Source organism: Physella acuta, unplaced genomic scaffold (genome assembly GCF_028476545.2).
Source record: "Physella acuta isolate Inbredline_101_S28 unplaced genomic scaffold, ASM2847654v3 ptg001824l, whole genome shotgun sequence".
NCBI classification, from domain to species: domain Eukaryota; kingdom Metazoa; phylum Mollusca; class Gastropoda; family Physidae; genus Physella; species Physella acuta.
The window spans coordinates 27,089-46,194 of NW_026733333.1; the positions used below are offsets into that span (position 1 = coordinate 27,089).

General features: G+C 38.6%; 1 protein-coding gene across 1 annotated transcript in view; it reads left to right on the forward strand.

Moving 5' to 3' along the window:
• Positions 1–8,468, forward strand: part of LOC131930692 (isobutyryl-CoA dehydrogenase, mitochondrial-like) — a 34,478-nt gene extending 26,010 nt beyond the window's left edge. The window contains exons 2-5 of the mRNA XM_059287277.1: positions 4,536–4,633; positions 4,765–4,917; positions 5,268–5,370; positions 7,411–8,468. Coding sequence (XP_059143260.1) covers positions 4,536–4,633; positions 4,765–4,917; positions 5,268–5,370; positions 7,411–7,496 — 440 coding nt within the window. The 3' untranslated portion in view covers positions 7,497–8,468. The remainder of the gene's footprint in view (positions 1–4,535; positions 4,634–4,764; positions 4,918–5,267; positions 5,371–7,410) is intronic.
• Positions 8,469–19,106: the final 10,638 nt, after the last annotated feature.

A 19,106-nucleotide genomic window follows, 5' to 3' on the forward strand; every position in this document is an offset into this window, starting at 1 on the left:
TTTTTTTAGGGAGCACAGACGCAAGATTAATGTTAATGGAAATTGTTTTTTTCTTGCATTCAAGCTGATAGGCTTGGTGTAAGAGATGGGTGCATGTTTTATTTTAAGATTGTTATATGTATTTTTTTGTCTTACAGGGACTGTAAGATTTTTAAAAGGGGTGAATGTGAGCGGGTGAATGGATTTTTTTGTATTATTTTATTTGTTGCGAATCTGGGAGTGCATGGTGGTCCAATGGGGAACAGCACGGGGTCCCCCTTCCGCTCGAAGCGGTCAGTATAAATTGACCGCTCGGAGTGATTTTCTTCCTTTTTTTTTGACCCGCGGCGAGATGTAGGTCGGGTCAGATTTCTGCGTGGCGCACCGCACGCGTGGAGGTATTTGTTTTTTTGTACTTTATCTTTATGTGATTTGTATGAATGCGACTGACGATGTTTCTCGTTTTCTTTCATTTTCGTCTAAAACGAGATAGTGAGCATCGGCATGTCTGGTATGCACGTGGTGTGTTATTCTGTTATTTTGAATTAAAATGTATTTTTGATGTTTTCTAAACCCTTGGCGTGTGTTTCGGACCACGTGGTTTAGGCCAGTGTGTTTAGGAGTGTTTCCTAAACTGGTGTGAATGCGTGTGTGCGTTTACCTGATTGTTTTATGATGTTGTTATTGACTAGGATTGGCTTAGTCAATAGTCAGTTGTTTAGACAGTAATTAGATTAGTATATTTTAGTTGCCTCGAGTTTTAGGTTGTTTAAAATTAATGTGTGTGCTGTTTCGTGCAACGTCATGTTGAGTATCGCTTGCTTTGTGTCTGCCTTCATTGGGGCCTTAGCGGAGTGTGTTAACGTCAATGTTATCAATATGGATATTGTTTATGTAGACCAATGGCTTCGGGCTTCCTTGTGTAGGAAAGATTGGTTCTACGATGAATTTGTTTACACGTTATTTTTAAGTTGCTAGTTCTTCTTTAGACAGTGGTTAGTTGTTTTTGAGAATTGCTTTTAGAATTGAATAGTAGGGATTAGTTTTACTCGAGGCTTTAGCTAGATAGTAGTAGTAGGTAGCATTTTGAACTTGTGTATATATTTATGTATATATCTGCCATTACCATGCATTTTTCTTATGTTTTCCTTTTCTTTTTCTCTTCCCCCCCCCCCTTCCAGTGAGGTTGCTTGTGCAACTTGGCTGGGTGTTTTGTTATATATAAATTGTTTTGTTTGGTGTAAAAAGTTTGTTGTGTACGTATTGTTTTGTACGTAACGTATTGTAAGTAGTGGTTTTACGTAGTGTTTTGTTTGGTGTGTGACTTTTGGATGTCGAGAATGGATGAAGGGAGGTTTCTGTGTGTCAGGGCCTGGACCATCCTAGACATCATAAGTCGGTGCAACACCAGCAAATGGTCGAACGTAATGTTTTGTTTCGTTGAGTTCTGTTTGTTTTGTATGTCTTGAGTGTTTTATTTTGTCTAGATCTAGATTCTGGTTTTTTTTATAATAACTTTTGGTTCCATATTTATTATTTTGTGAAATAAATTTTATATTATTGTTAAAGTTTTTTTGTTTTTAATTTAGACTAAGGTTAGGTTATTAACCAGCCTGGGTTTAGCCGGGCTTGCACTGACCGGACAGTAGTTAGTTAGATAAGCCTAGGGAAGGGTGAAGGGTAGATAGATTTTAAGGTATCCCCCCTAGCAGGGCTTACATTAAAGACACAAATCCAAGATACTGCAAAGCTAGAGTTCCACCTTATGCAATGAGGAATAAGATTGAAAATGAGCTAAGTAGATTGGAATCTAATGGCATCATAAAGAAGGTAGACTATTCCAATTGGGCAACGCCCATTGTGCCAGTGTTAAAGAAGGATGGTTCTATAAGAATTTGTGGAGACTATAAAACTACACTGAATAAGCAAATAGAGCTAAATAGATACCCTATTCCTAACATTGAGGAGATTTCTTTGAATTTGGCAGGAGGAGACAAATTCACTGAATTAGACTTTAGTCATGCTTACACTCAACTAGAACTGCATCCAGATTCAAAAGTCTATACGACAATAAACACACATAAAGGACTCTACCAATATGAAAGACTATGTTTTGGCATATCATCTAGTCCTGGAATTTTCCAAGCTGTCATGGACAGTATTTTTAAGGATATTCCAAATGTTTGTGTCTATTTTGACAATGTGTACATAACTGGTAAGAATGACACTGAACATCTTAAAACACTTGATAAAGTATTGAAAATAGTTGGTGAAAAAGGGTTAAAGATAAACAAAGATAAATGTCAATTCATGCTGACAGAAATTAGTTTTCTTGGTTATATATTGAGCAAACAATGTATCAGACCCCAACCTGAGAAAACAAAAGCCATTAAAGAAGCACCCAAACCTGAAAATACCCAAACAACTAAGAGCTTTTTTTTTTGGGCTTGATAAATTACTATGCAAAGTTCATATGGAATCTGTCTGGTAAACTATCACCACTGTACAAGCTGCTACAGAAAAATGCAACTTGGCACTGGGGTAAACAACAAGATACTGCTTTTAATACAGCAAAAGAGGCTTTGTCTTCTGACACCTTACTAACTCACTATGACCCAGGGAAAAGACTTATATTAACATGTGATGCTTCACCAGATGGTGTAGGAGCAGTCTTGTCCCACATGGATGAGAAGGGTGACAGACCCATTGCTTTTGCCAGTAGATCTTTGAACCAGGCTGAGAAAAATTATTCTCAGTTAGATAGGGAAGGCTTAGGCATCAATTTTGGTGTTAAGAAATTTCATAAGTTTCTGTTTGGTAGGAAGTTCACCATCTTTACAGATCATAAACCATTGCTAGGTTTATTTGGAGAAAACAAAACCCTACCTGAGCATGCCTCACCAAGAATTCAAAGATGGGCTATCACACTAACTGCATACAATTATAAATTGAAATACAAACCTGGATCTGAGAATAGTGCAGATAGTCTTAGTAGATTACCTTTAAAAAACCAAAGCCTTAGCTATGTACCAGAAGATGTATTTGTTCTCTTCACTATCATGGATAACTCCAATATAAATGTGAATGATATTAAAAGAGAAACACAAAAAGATGAGTGCTTAATAAAAGTATATGAGTACTGTAAGAATGGTTGGCCTGAAGAGTCTGTGAATGATGACTTAAGGCCATATAAAATAACAAATAAAAACCTTTGTGAAGATAATATAAAAGATGGAGAAGATGCAGTCCATTATCAGTCAGAGTTGCCTAAATAAAGTATTTGTAACTTAATAAATGATTATGGTGATATGGCAATTTCAAATGTTTTAAAGAGAATACATTAGTAAGAAGGAATGTGATCATCAAACAACTTTGCTAACATCATTAGCACTTACAGAAACTAAAAGGGTAACATCAAAAGAAAAGAGCAAAGATTTTTGCCATTGAATACACCCACTTCAAATACTGGATCACAGTTGCAAAGTGATATTGTCCAGGATATTACTTTTAAACAGTATGTTTGGTTACGAAAAAGCACTATCAGATTACCTGAGGAAATTGATCAATCAAAGAAATCTATGCCAGTTAAGGATCTGAATAATAGCATAATACTTTCAGATGCCAATTAAAAAATTAAATCATGACAAACATTCATTGAAAGAGAATTTGGTGTTAATGAGAATGTGTATCTAAGAAATTATGGGAAAAAGGAAAAATGGATACCAGGTCAAATTGTTCAATGTACAGGACCTATGTCTTATAAAGTTAAAAATAACTTGTGCAGATAATAAGTGTGAATCTGTCAATCCCACCAAGTCTGATCAGTTCACACCAACTCAGTTTGTTCCACAACCAAGTTCTGTTGATATGAGTGAACCAAGTTGTCTGGAGTCAGAAATTGTAAATTCTGGAGTTAATGATTTAAATCCTAGACCTCCTGAGATAGAGAATCCAGATGGTCAGAATCTTGAGTCACCAAATCAAAAGCCACTGAGAAGGTCAAGCAGGACAATCAAGGTCCCAAATAAGTTAGACCTATGATTTTAAAGGTCAAAAGGACTTTGACATCATTGTTTTGTATTTTGATTATGTTGTAGCATATTGTGCATTGTTTGCAAGGATGTAATCTACCATAGTGTTCATGTTACAATATAATTGGTGATTTTAGGATACTATCAATTGTTCTATTGAGAGATGTGTTATTGTGTTCTAAGGGTAAAGGGATGTAATAGATTGAAATAATTGTGAGGTCAAGGGAACTCACTCTCTGTATTAGTATTATATTTATATTGTTATCTTGAGTGATGTCCCTTACATGTTGTTATCTATATATAGTGGTCTCTGGCCACTTGCTCCCTCTCTTCCTCTCTCTTTGCATTATGGCGTCTGTACATAATAAAGACTGTTAACAACCAACGCGGCTTCTCGTCAGTCATTACAATCCACCTCATTTACCTTTAGCATCAAAGTTTTTTTTTCAAGTTTAATTATTGAATTCATTATTTTATCAGCAAGTTGTTTTTATGTAGCTGATTAATTAAAATGTTTACCTTTAGCATCAAGTTCTCTAGGTGCAGCCCACTCAGCTTTATCAAAGGCCCGTGACCATATGAAAGTGAGAAAACAATTTGGCAAGACTTTGGACAGTTTTCAGGTTAGCGTTTAACTTACTTTCATGTGATTATAGTTGGTGAAGCGAGTCATTTGTTTTAATAACACAATCGACCAGCACACAGTTCTCAAAATTTAAGATGGTAAAATTTTCCCAATCATTTATTTTTGCAGTATTTGCAATTTCGTCTAGCCGAAATGGCCACGCAGCTAGTGGCGTCACGGTTGATAGTTAGAAACGCTGCTAAAGCTTTAGATAATAAAGATGTCAGTGCAGTAGCACTGTGCTCCATGGCAAAGCTTTTTGCTACAGAAGAATGTTTCAAGGTATGCTTAAGTTTTTAAAAATGCATTGACCTATTTGTTAACTTTCTGCTTCTTTACAAATTTTAAAACAGATATCAAAATTCCTATAAACTGACACACCAAGTAATATTTTACTTGTGATTTATCTTTGAAAAAATAAACATTTATTGCAAACTTTGATTGGTCTTCTAAAGCTCACAAAAAACAAATTATGGTTGCAACCAAGACTAATGCATTTTAGGAAACAAGGATTTTTAACTTCCATGTGGTTGATTTCCATTGGTTGGGTCAACTTGTGTGCTTTCTGTCATTAAAACTAAATGTAGCATCTGTAGTTGCAAATTTACCAGTCAAAATACTTCTAATTTCAGATTTGTAATGATGCAATGCAAATTTTTGGTGGCTATGGTTATTTGAAGGACTACCCCGTACAGCAATATATGCGAGATACCAGAGTTCATTGTATATTAGAAGGTAAGAATGTCACATTACCCACGTTATTAATAGTAGTGTTGTTAATGAAGAAATGAAGAACTACAACTGATAATGATATACATGGAAAGGGGTAGGGTTTATTACTATATCTCTAAAGGAATATGTAACATATTGGGATTTGTGAGGTCAGGGGAACTCACTCTTCTTGTATTAGTTATATTTATAATGTTGTTGTTGAGTGATGTCCCTTGTATTTATCTATCATTGTTCCTCTTCCGGTTAACAAATAAAGATGGCTACATGCTGTTACGTCCCTTACATGTCCCCTGCTTGTGTGTGTGTGTGTGTGTTGCGTGCTGGAACGACAGGTACCCTCCCTTTGGTGTATAGTTGTATCCCTTGGTTGAGTGTGTTTACATGGAGCGAGAGGTGTTCACGTGAGGTGTGTCAGGTGACGGGTGTCAGAGCGTGTGCCAGTGTGTGAATCAGTTAGTTGTAGTGTGGCTGTGGACGTGGAACGTGGAACGTGGTGTTGAGTATTGTATTTATGTTGTAGACCCCTTTTGATCCTTTTATTATTTTAGTACTGTATATATTATTAAATATCTTATTATTATTGTTATTATAGAGTGTTAGTGTTATTGTTGTATACGTCGTATTTGTCTGTTATTTATATACCCCTAGATTCTAGAACCCAACATTTGGGGGCTCGTCCGTTTTAGCATGGCGACTACCAGGAGTGCCAGAAGACAGTTAATAAGTGACTTGAAGGAGGAGGGAAAGCTAATCGGGCTGACCGATGACAGTTTGGCGGAGTGGGTAAAGGAAGAGTTGAGGAGGGTAGAAGATGCGAAGGTCGAGGTTGTAGCAAAGGTATGTAACCCTGTACCCCGCTTGAGGGACGTGGCGGCGATGACGGTAGACGAGGACCTGGGTGCGTACGTGAGGCATTTTGAGAGTCAAGCAAAGAGACAAGGCATTGACCCCAAGGACTGGTCGCTCCTTCTGACGGACAAGATGAGTGGACAACTGAAGACTTTCCTCGTTGAGACGGGACTGAACTTGCATCATGACTTCGAGTCAGTAAAGGTAAAGTTATTGACGCACGCAGGTTTCAACGAGGAAAAGTATAGGGTCAGATTCCACCAGCTAGTACCAACACACGACGATATGAGAAGCTTCGCAGTCAACACAGAAGCCGCTTTGAGAGCGTGGGTCCAGCAGTCGGGAATAAAGGAAACGTTTGAGGACTTGATGAACCTTTTGATAGTTGATCGGATAAAATCGGTTGTTACTTGTGATCTGTTGGAGAGGCTGAATGGTGCTGCCAAGGTAAGTGTGGAAGATAATCTTAAAGTTATTGACAACTATAAGAGCACTCAAAACGCTAGAGTGACGAGGCCAGTAAACCAAACCCCTCCGTACGTCGCTGCTAGTTCGACAGCAGAGACGATACCCTGGCTAAACACGACACCGCGATCTCCAGGACACCACACTTGCCCTGGTGTACAGCCTATGCATGGTGATAGGAAGGTCAGCCTGAGCAGTAAATGTTTCACATGTGGACGTTATGGACACTATGCCAGGGATTGTCATAGCAATAGTAATAGCGGTTTTCCTTGGAGAAACAGGTCAGATAAAAGAGCTGTTGTGATGTATGGAAACAACAAAAGACCTTATCGGTGCTACAAGTGCAATGAACAAGGTCATATTGCCAAAGAGTGCAGTATGGATATAGATACAGGCGCCTGTTATAGCTGTAGAAAGCCAGGCCACTTACAACGAAACTGTCCCAATGGGACCAGTAGAGCGTGCAACTGGCGTACTGAAAATGTACATCGACGGTCAGATGATCTCAAGTGTTATTGCTCCGGTGATGTTGGTCACATATCACGGGTGTGTCCCACAGCTCAGCGTGATATGTTAGGAAATGTTTCCCTGCTTAAAGACTCTCATATGAGAGTGAGGTAAAGCACGAAATTTGGAGGCGTATCCTTACAAAGGTAGTGTCCTTGGTAAGTTTTTTGTTAAGATAATTTATTCAATCAATGTTAATTTTTCTTTGCTTTTTTTTTACAGAAGCTGTGTATGATGATTACGGGCTGGAGATGATTAATGTAGTTAAAACGGCTATCGAGAAGGGAACTCAGTTTGATCGCCTTTAAGGAAAGATGACCATCTATGGCGACGTACGCATCTACCGATGGGCCCTTGCACTACAGGAATTAGCCTGTACTGGGAAACATATCAAGGGAACTGAGAACTTTGTAGCAATCTATCAAGAGTGTTTTACGACAACTAGTGTATATGATATTGAGAAATTTATTATTGTTGGAGATAGTATGATTATGTTAAGGAATTTACTATTGGGGCATTATAATATGATTATATTGAGAAATGTTTGAGAAAGGTATTACTGATGCAGTATAGAATGATTATGCTGATCAATTTTTTTATTGCGGCTTCTCACATGTATCTTTATAGGTTGAGATAGTCAGACCACGAGCTTGGTGCCCGGCCGGAGAAAAACCATAGTCCACTCTCAGGACCGAATTGTTCAAGCTGGATGCGAGCCACAATCTGGACCAAACTATCCAGGCTGGATACACGCCACACTCTGGACCAAACTGTCCAGGCTGGATACAAGCCACACTCTGGATCAAACTGTCCAGGCTGGATACACGCCACACGGTCAAAACGAGGCTTCCTAAGGACTAAAGAATAAATAGTCAAGCTCGGGCACCAACAGTGGCTAATGGAACAAGAAATATTTGATCTCTTTGAAGAAAAAGAGATCTGAAGGTGGAGGGGAGGGATGTTACGTCCCTTACATGTCCCCTGCTTGTGTGTGTGTGTGTGTGTTGCGTGCTGGAACGACAGGTACCCTCCCTTTGGTGTATAGTTGTATCCCTTGGTTGAGTGTGTTTACATGGAGCGAGAGGTGTTCACGTGAGGTGTGTCAGGTGACGGGTGTCAGAGCGTGTGCCAGTGTGTGAATCAGTTAGTTGTAGTGTGGCTGTGGACGTGGAACGTGGAACGTGGTGTTGAGTATTGTATTTATGTTGTAGACCCCTTTTGATCCTTTTATTATTTTAGTACTGTATATATTATTAAATATCTTATTATTATTGTTATTATAGAGTGTTAGTGTTATTGTTGTATACGTCGTATTTGTCTGTTATTTATATACCCCTAGATTCTAGAACCCAACACATGCTGATGGCTTCTGTCTCCGTTGTTGAATACCTAATCTATTATATCTGGCGACGAGGATAAATAATCCACTAGAAAGAGCACCTACTTACGCAAAAAAAGAGGTTTGCTAGAGCATATTGGCTAAGTATTTCTAGAATAATGGCGCTGTATGGCCAAATAAAAGAATTTGATTGGAATGATGAAAGCATTCATGATTACCTAGATAGGTTAAGCTTTTACCTTGAAGCAAAAAACGTGACGATAGAAGCCAAAAAGAGAGCTGTTTTGTTAACAGTCATAGGGCCTCAACAATTTAGGCTATTAAAGGACTTATGCGCACCAGCTAGTCTAACTACCAAGAGCTTTAACGAGCTGAGCAAATTGCTAACAGACCACCATGCGCCGACCCCATCAAAGTTTCTATGTAGAGCTAGACTTGACGGTAGGACTCGTCAACCAAACGAGTCAATATCAGAATATGTTGCTGCTTTACGTCATTTAAGTGAATTTTGTGAATTCGGAGACACGCTGTCTGACAGACTATGTGAAAAGTTTGTGACAGGTGTAAACAGCCCTGATATTCAAAGAAAGTTGCTTCTCGAGTCAGATCTAACATTAGAAAAAGCAATACAACTTGCAACTTCATTCCAGCAGTCATCCGATGCGGCGAGATCTCTAGCACCTTCAGAGATCCATGCAGTAAACAGCAGGTTAGTCAATAAACACCAACCCCATCAGAGCATTCCAACTTATGCTAAACAGCCTGCTCGTTCAAATCCTAGATCTAAATCTAGTAATAATTATCAAAAATGTCATCGATGCAAAGGTCCCCATGCATCTCATCGGTGCAAGTTCAAGTCTGCAACTTGTTATAAGTGCAGTAAGCAAGGTCACATTGCCAAGGCCTGCTTTGCAAAGTCTTCGTCTGTTGCTAAATCTAGCCAGTCAAGACAGTACCGCAACCAAAGGCAGCACTATGTTAACTCTCACCAAGACTACCTAACCCAACCAATGAACCACTCTACCTGTAAAAATGCTCAAACTGATTCGCAGCCGGATTTCAACCTGTTCTCTGTGAAATCAATAAGTCATGCTCCCATCAATGTACTAGTTTATATCAACGGTAAGAGCATCAGCTTCCAACTTGACACTGGAGCATCTCTAATAGTCATCACAAAGAAGGACTTTGACGCTGTAACAGGAGGATCAGTGCCTCTACAACCATGTCACAAGTGTCTAACAACATACACTGGTGACAATGTTCCGGTAATAGGAGAGTGTATGGTTCATGTAAGTTATAATGGTCAAAGTGTTAAACTTCCTCTTCTTGTGGTTGAAGGAAATGGACCACCATTACTAGGTAGGAACTGGTTAGTTGATCTTAAGTTAAATTGGGAGAGTATATTGTAACATATTGGGATTTGTGAGGTCAGGGGAACTCACTCTTCTGTATTAGTATTATATTTATATTGTTATCTTGAGTGATGTCCCTTACATGTTTTGTAATTAGTGTCTCGTCACTTCCGCCTCTCTCTCTCTCTCTTGCCTCAAGGTGTGAATAAACTACTGTTAACAATCAAAGCGGCTTCTCGTCAGTGATTCCAATCTATCACATTGGCGACGAAGGATAAATAATCCACTAGAAAGAGCACCTACTTACGCAAAAAAGAGGTTTGCTAGAGCATATTGGCTAAGTATTTCTAGGATAATGGCGCTGTATGGCCAAATAAAAGAATTTGATTCGAATGATGAAATCATTCAGGATTACCTAGATAGGTTAAGCTTTTACCTTGAAGCAAACAACGTGACGATAGAAGCCAAAAAGAGAGCTGTTTTGTTAACAGTCATAGGGCCTCAACAATTTAGGCTATTAAAGGACTTATGCGCACCAGCTAGTCTAACTACCAAGAGCTTTAACGAGCTGAGCAAATTGCTAACAGACCACCATGCGCCTACCCCATCAAAGTTTCTATGTAGAGCTAGATTTGACAGTAGGACTCGTCAACCAAACGAGTCAATATTAGAATATGTTGCTGCTTTACGTCATTTAAGTAAATTTTGTGAATTTGGAGATACGCTGTCTGACAGACTATGTGAAAAGTTTGTGACAGGTGTAAACAGCCCTGATATTCAAAGAAAGTTGCTGCTCGAGTCAGATCTCACATTAGAAAAAGCAATACAACTTGCAACTTCATTCCAGCAGTCATCAGATGCGGCGAAATCTCTTACGCCTTCAGGGATCCATGCAGTAAACAGCAGGTTAGTCAACAAACACCAACCCCATCAGAGCATTTCAACTTATGCTAAACAGCCTGCACGTTCAAATCCTAGATCTAAATCTAGTAATAATTATCAAAAATGTCATCGATGCAAAGGTCCCCATGCATCTCATCGGTGCAAGTTCAAGTCTGCAACTTGTTATAAGTGCGGTAAGCAAGGTCACATTGCCAAGGCCTGCTTTGCAAAGTCTTCGTCTGTTGCTAAATCTAGCCAGTCAAGACAGTACCGCAACCAAAGGCAGCACTATGTTAACTCTCACCAAGACTACCTAACCCAACCAATGAACCACTCTACCTGTGAAAATGCTCAAACTGATTCGCAGCCGGATTTCAACCTGTTCTCTGTGAAATCAATAAGTCATGCTCCCATCAATGTACTAGTTAATATCAACGGTAAGAGCATCAGCTTCCAACTTGACACTGGAGCATCTCTAACAGTCATAACAAAGAAAGATTTTGACGCTGTCACAGGAGGATCAGTGCCTCTACAGCCATGTCACAAGTGTCTAACAACATACACTGGTGACAATGTTCCGGTAATAGGAGAGTGTATGGTTCATGTAAGTTATAATGGTCAAAGTGTTAAACTTCCTCTTCTTGTGGTTGAAGGAAATGGACCACCATTACTAGGTAGGAACTGGTTAAGTGATCTTAAGTTAAATTGGGAGAGTATATGTTCATTGAACAATGGAAAAGAATCTAGTCTTACTTCACTAGATAAAGTAATATCTGAAAATAAAAGTGTTTTTGGCAATTCAGGTTTACTAAATGATAGAACAGTGAAGTTAAGCATTAAAGACACAAATCCAAGATACTGCAAAGCTAGAGTTCCACCTTATGCAATGAGGAATAAGATAGAAAATGAGCTAAGTAGATTGGAATCTAATGGCATCATAAAGAAGGTAGACTATTCCGATTGGGCAACGCCCATTGTGCCAGTGTTAAAGAAGGATGGTTCTGTGAGAATTTGTGGAGAATACAAAGCTACACTGAATAAGCAAATAGAGCTAAATAGATACCCTATTCCCAACATTGAGGAAATTTCTTTGAATTTGGCAGGAGGAGACAAATTCACTGAATTAGACTTTAGTCATGCTTACACTCAACTAGAACTGCATCCAGATTCAAAAGTCTATACGACAATAAACACACATAAAGGACTCTACCAATATGAAAGACTATGTTTTGGCATATCATCCAGCCCTGGAATTTTCCAAGCTGTCATGGACAGTATTTTTAAGGATATTCCAAATGTTTGTGTGTACTTTGACAATGTGTACATAACTGGTAAGAATGACACTGAACATCTTAAAACACTTGATAAAGTCTTGAAAATAGTTGATGAAAAAGGTTTAAAGATAAACAAAGATAAATGTCAATTCATGCTGACAGAAATTAGTTTTCTTGGTTATATATTAAGCAAGCAAGGTATCAGACCTCAACCTGAGAAAACAAAAGCCATTAAAGAAGCACCCAAACCTGAAAATACCCAACAACTAAGAGCTTTTTTGGGCTTGATAAATTACTATGCAAAGTTCATAGGGAATCTGTCTGGTAAACTATCACCACTGTACAAGCTGCTACAGAAAAATGCAACTTGGCACTGGGGTAAACAACAAGATACTGCTTTTAATACAGCAAAAGAGGCTTTGTCTTCTGACACCTTACTAACTCACTATGACCCAGGGAAAAGACTTATATTAACATGTGATGCTTCACCAGATGGTGTAGGAGCAGTCTTGTCCCACATGGATGAGAAGGGTGACAGACCCATTGCTTTTGCCAGTAGATCTTTGAACCAGGCTGAGAAAAATTATTCTCAGTTAGATAGGGAAGGCTTAGGCATCAATTTTGGTGTTAAGAAATTTCATAAGTTTCTGTTTGGTAGGAAGTTCACCATCTTTACAGGTCATAAACCATTGCTAGGTTTATTTGGAGAAAACAAAACCCTACCTGAGCATGCCTCACCAAGAATTCAAAGATGGGCTATCACACTAACTGCATACAATTATGAATTGAAATACAAACCTGGATCTGAGAATAGTGCAGATAGTCTTAGTAGATTACCTTTAAAAAACCAAAGCCTTAATTATGTACCAGAAGATGTATTTGTTCTCTTCACTATCATGGATAACTCCAATATAAATGTGAATGATATTAAAAGAGAAACACAAAAAGATGAGTGCTTAATAAAAGTATATGAGTACTGTAAAAATGGTTGGCCTGAAGAGTCAGTGAATGAGGACTTAAAGCCATATAAAATAAGAAAAACAGAGTTAAGTCTAGAAGATGGATGTATACTATGGGGGTCAAGAGTAATTATCCCCAAAATGTTACAAAAAGAAGTTTTAAGAACTTTACATGATACTCATCTTGGTTCTTCCAAAATGAAGAGTCTAGCAAGATCATGGTTCTGGTGGCCACATATGGATGCTGATATTGAAAAATATGTAAAGCTTTGTTCAAGCTGTGCACAACATTCAAATCAACCAGCTACAGCACCTTTGCAAAACTGGGACTGGCCAATCGAGCCATGGAAACGTATACATATAGATTTCGCAGGACCTTTCATGAACAAAATGTTCTTAATTGTTATTGATTCACATTCTAAATGGTTAGAAGTTAAAATCATGAACACAATCACTGCAAATGATACCATTATAGAACTTAAGGAAATATTTTCAACTCATGGATTACCAGATCAAATTGTTTCAGATAATGGGCCTAGTTTCACAGCTCATGAGTTTAAACTGTTTTGTGTGGCAAATGGTATTGAGCATATAACCACATCCCCCTATCATCCTGCTGGGAATGGTTTAGCTGAAAGAGCGGTAGGCATATTCAAAACCGCTATGGTAAAAATGAGTACCGGTAACAAGTTTTCTCTTAGAGAAAGAGTAAACAGGTTCTTAACCAAATACCGCACAACTCCTCATATAACAACAGGTGTTGCACCATGTGAATTGTTATGTGGTAGGAAAATTAAAACCCACCTTGATCTACTACATCCAACTGTTCAAAGGTCTGTTTCCCAACATCAACATACACAAAAAGTAAATCATGACAAATCATCCATTGAAAGAGAATTTGCAGTTAATGATAATGTGTATCTAAGAAATTATGGGAGAAGTGAAAAATGGATACCAGGTCAAATTGTTCAATGTACAGGACCTGTGTCTTATAAAGTAAAAACAAATGATGGACTTATTGTCCGTAGACATGCAGACCAGTTAAAAATAACTTGTGCAGATAATAAGTGTGAATCTGTCAATCCCACCAAATCTGAACAGTTCACACCAACTCAGTTTGTTCCACAACCAAGTTCTGTTGATATGAGTGAACCAAGTTGTCTAGAGTCAGAAAATGTAAATTCTGGAGTTAATGATTTAAATCCGAGACCTCCTGAGATAGAGAATCCATATGGTCAGAATCTTGAGTCACCAAATCAAAAGCCACTGAGAAGGTCAAGCAGGACAATCAAAGTCCCAAATAAGTTAGACCTATGATTTTAAAGGTCAAAAAGACTTTGACATCATTGTTTTGTATTTTAATTATGTTGTAACATATTGTGCATTGTTTGTAAGGATGTAATCTACCATAGTGTTCATGTTACAATATAATTGGTGATTTTAGGATACTGTAAATTGTTCTATTGAGAGATGTGTTGTGTTTACTAAGGGTAAAGGGATGTAACATATTGGGATTTGTGAGGTCAAGGGAACTCACTCTTCTGTATTAGTATTATATTTATATTGTTATCTTGAGTGATGTCCCTTACATGTTTTGTAATTAGTGTCTCGTCACTTCCGCCTCTCTCTCTTGCCTCAAGGTGTGAATAAACTACTGTTAACAATCAAAGCGGCTTCTCGTCAGTGATTCCAATCTATCACATATATGTTCATTGAACAATGCAAGAGAATCTAGTCTTACTTCAATAGATAAAGTTATATCTGAAAATAAATGTGTTTTTGGTAATCCTGGATTACTAAATGATAGAACAGTGAAGATAAGCATTAAAGACACAAATCCAAGATACTGCAAAGCTAGAGTTCCACCTTATGCAATGAGGAATAAAAGTGAAAATGAGCTAAGTAGATTGGAATCTAATGGCATCATAAAGAAGGTAGACTATTCCGATTGGGAAACGCCCATTGTGCCAGTGTTAAAGAAGGATGGTTCTGTAAGAATTTGTGGAGATTATAAAACTACACTGAATAAGCAAATAGAGCTAATTAGGTACCCTATACCTAACATTGAGGACATTTCTTTGAATTTGGCAGGAGGAGACAAATTCACTGAATTAGACTTTAGTCATGCTTACACTCAACTAGAACTGCATCCAGATTCAAAAGTCTATACGACAATAAACACACATAAAGGACTCTACCAATATGAAAGACTATGTTTTGGTATATCATCTAGCCCTGGAATTTTCCAAGCTGTCATGGACAGTATTTTTAAGGATATTCCAAATGTTTGTGTTTACTTTGACAATGTGTACATAACTGGTAAGAATGACACTGAACATCTTAAAACACTTGATAAAGTATTGAAAGTAGTTGGTGAAAAAGGTTTAAAGATAAACAAAGATAAATGTCAATTCATGTTGACAGAAATTAGTTTTCTTGGTTATATATTGAGCAAACAAGGCATCAGACCTCAACCTGAGAAAACAAAAGCCATTAAAGAAGCACCCAAACCTGAAAATACCCAACAACTAAGAGCTTTTCTGGGCTTGATAAATTACTATGCAAAGTTCATAGGGAATCTGTCTGGTAAACTATCACCACTGTACAAGCTGCTACAGAAAAATGCAACTTGGCACTGGGGTAAACAACAAGAAGCTGCTTTTAATACAGCAAAAGAGGCTTTGTCTTCTGACACCTTACTAACTCACTATGGCCCAGGGAAAAGACTTATATTAACATGTGATGCTTCACCAGATGGTGTAGGAGCAGTCTTGTCCCACATGGATGAGAAGGGTGACAGACCCATTGCTTTTGCCAGTAGATCTTTGAACCAGGCTGAGAAAAATTATTCTCAGTTAGATAGGGAAGGCTTAGGCATCATTTTTGGTGTTAAGAAATTTCATAAGTTTCTGTTTGGTAGGAAGTTCACCATCTTTACAGATCATAAACCATTGCTAGGTTTATTTGGAGAAAACAAAACCCTACCTGAGCATGCCTCACCAAGAATTCAAAGATGGGCTATCACACTAACTGCATACAATTATGAATTGAAATACAAACCTGGATCTGAGAATAGTGCAGATAGTCTTAGTAGATTACCTTTAAAAAACCAAAGCCTTAGCTATGTACCAGAAGATGTATTTGTTCTCTTCACTATCATGGATAACTCCAATATAAATGTGAATGATATTAAAAGAGAAACACAAAAAGATGAGTGCTTAATAAAAGTATATGAGTACTGTAAGAATGGTTGGCCTGAAGAGTCTGTGAATGATGACTTAAGGCCATATAAAATAAGAAAAATGGAGTTAAGTCTAGAAGATGGATGTGTACTATGGGGGTCAAGAGTAATTATCCCCAAAATGTTATGTAAGCCCTGCTAGGGGGGGATACCTAAAATCTACCCTTCTAGGCTTAACTAACTAATCTGTCCGGTCAGTGCAACCGTGGTAGAACCCACAGTGGTTAAACCTAACCTTAGTCTAAATAATAAGCTACTAAAATAAACAAAAACTTTTACAGTTAATAAAATTTATTTATCAAGAATGACTAATATAGATTTATTCAACAAAATATGGAACCAAAAGTTATAAAAAAAGAATAGATAAAACTGACACAAAACAGAACCAAACGAAACAAACTTTTTACATCAAACAAAACAATTCATATATAACAAAACACCCAGCCAAGTTGCACAAGCAACCTCACTGGAAGGGGGGGGGGGAAAGAGAAAAAGAAAAGGAAAACATAAGAAAAATGCATGGTAATGGCAGATATATACATAAATATATACACAAGTTCAAAATGCTACCTACTACTACTATCTAGCTAAAGCCTCGAGTAAAACTAATCCTTACTATACAATTCTAAAAGCAATTCTCAAAAACAACTAACCAAGAACTAATAACTTAAAAATAACGTGTAAACAAATTCATTGTAGAACCAATCTTTCCTACACAAGGAGCAGCCCGAAGCCATTGGTCTACATAAACAACATCCATATTGATAACATTAAAGTTAACACACTCCGCTAAGGCCCCAATGAAGGCAGACACAAAGCAAGCGATACTCAACATGACGTTGCACGAAACAGCACACACATTAATTTTAAACAACCTAAAACTCGAGGCAACTAAAATATACTAATCTAATTACTGTCTAAAACAACTGACTATTGACTAATCCAATCCTAGTCAATAACAACACATCATAAAACAATCAAGTAAATGCACACACGCATTCACACTAGTTTAGGAAACACTCCTAAACACACTGGCCTAAACCACGTGGTCCGAAACACACGCCACGGGTTTAGAAAACACCAAAAATACATTTTTAATTCAAAATAACACACCACGTGTATACCAGACATGCCGATGCTCACTATCTCGTTTTAGACGAAAATGAAAGAAAACGAGAAACATCGACAGTCGCATCCATACAAATCACATAAAGATAAAGTATAAAAAAACAAATACCTCCACGCGTGCGGAGCGCCACGCAGAAACCTGACCCGACCTACATCTCGCCGCGGGTCAAAAAAAAGGAAGAAAATCACTCCGAGCGGTCAATTTATACTGACCGCTTCGGACGGAAGGGGACCCCGTGCTGTTCCCCATTGGACCACCATGCACTCCCAGATTCGCAACAAATAAAATAATACAAAATAATCCATTCACCCGCTCACATTCACCCCTTTTAAAAATCTTACAGTCCCTGTAAGACAAAAAAATGCATAAAACAATCTTAAAATAAAACATGCACCCATCTCTTACACCAAGCCTATAAGCTTGAATGCAAAAAAACAATTTCCATTAACATTAATCTTGCTCCTGTGCTCCCTAAAAAAACTCAAGGCACCAAGATAGTGCTCCCTTCACTGAAGGCTGATTCGCGCTACTAGTCCTGTCGGTCATTCATCCGGAAGGGCAAGGGGGGAGGGTCAGGCTAGACCCGCCCCGCTACTAATGGCACACATTGCCTGTCCATCCCGTCCACCTGGGTCCACTACACAACACACCGTGTTCTGGTTCTGGCCTCAGCGTAAGACCACCGGTAAAACGTCCGCTTGTTTGGTCCGGAGATGATGCAACCGCCTTGACCCACTGGCTCTCCGACTGTTACCCGCCCCCAATGATCGTGCCTCCGCTTCGACACACCTGTGGGGCGGGTGTTCAGTAGCCCTCTTTGTGGGTCAAGGAATTGACGTCACTGGCCTCTCGTTGGTGGGGAGCGTCCGCTTGGTTGGGCCTGGTGGTGACGCAACCGCCTTGCCCCACTGGCTCTCCGACTGTTACCCGCCCCCAATGATCGTGCCTCCGCTTCAACACACCCGTGGGGCGGGTGTCCAGTAGCCCTCTTTGTGGGTCAAGGAATTGACGTCATAGGCCTCTCGTTGTTCACCGGTCTGCCGTACACACCAGATCCGCGCCACGCCCGTGTGTGTTGTCCAGTCTAGACCACACGAGTCCGCCATCTTCATCACACGCCTGGTCCAGTGCCACACACCGTGCCTTGTCCAGCCACGCACACTGAAGGCTCGTCGAGGCACGTCTCTCCGCCAACCTGACTGGGTGTTTAAACAACAAACAATTCCTACACTAAACAAACTAAACACACATGGTTCCAAAAAGGGCCTATCAAGAACAAAAATTTATCTAAGCTACACTAACCCTAACAGAAAAACCAAAATTTACCTAGACTAAAGCACTGACCCCACTCGTGCTACCAATTTGTAAGCCCTGCTAGGGGGGGATACCTAAAATCTACCCTTCTAGGCTTAACTAACTAATCTGTCCGGTCAGTGCAACCGTGGTAGAACCCACAGTGGTTAAACCTAACCTTAGTCTAAATAATAAGCTACTAAAATAAACAAAAACTTTTACAGTTAATAAAATTTATTTATCAAGAATGACTAATATAGATTTATTCAACAAAATATGGAACCAAAAGTTATAAAAAAAGAATAGATAAAACTGACACAAAACAGAACCAAACGAAACAAACTTTTTACATCAAACAAAACAATTCATATATAACAAAACACCCAGCCAAGTTGCACAAGCAACCTCACTGGAAGGGGGGGGGGGGAAGAGAAAAAGAAAAGGAAAAC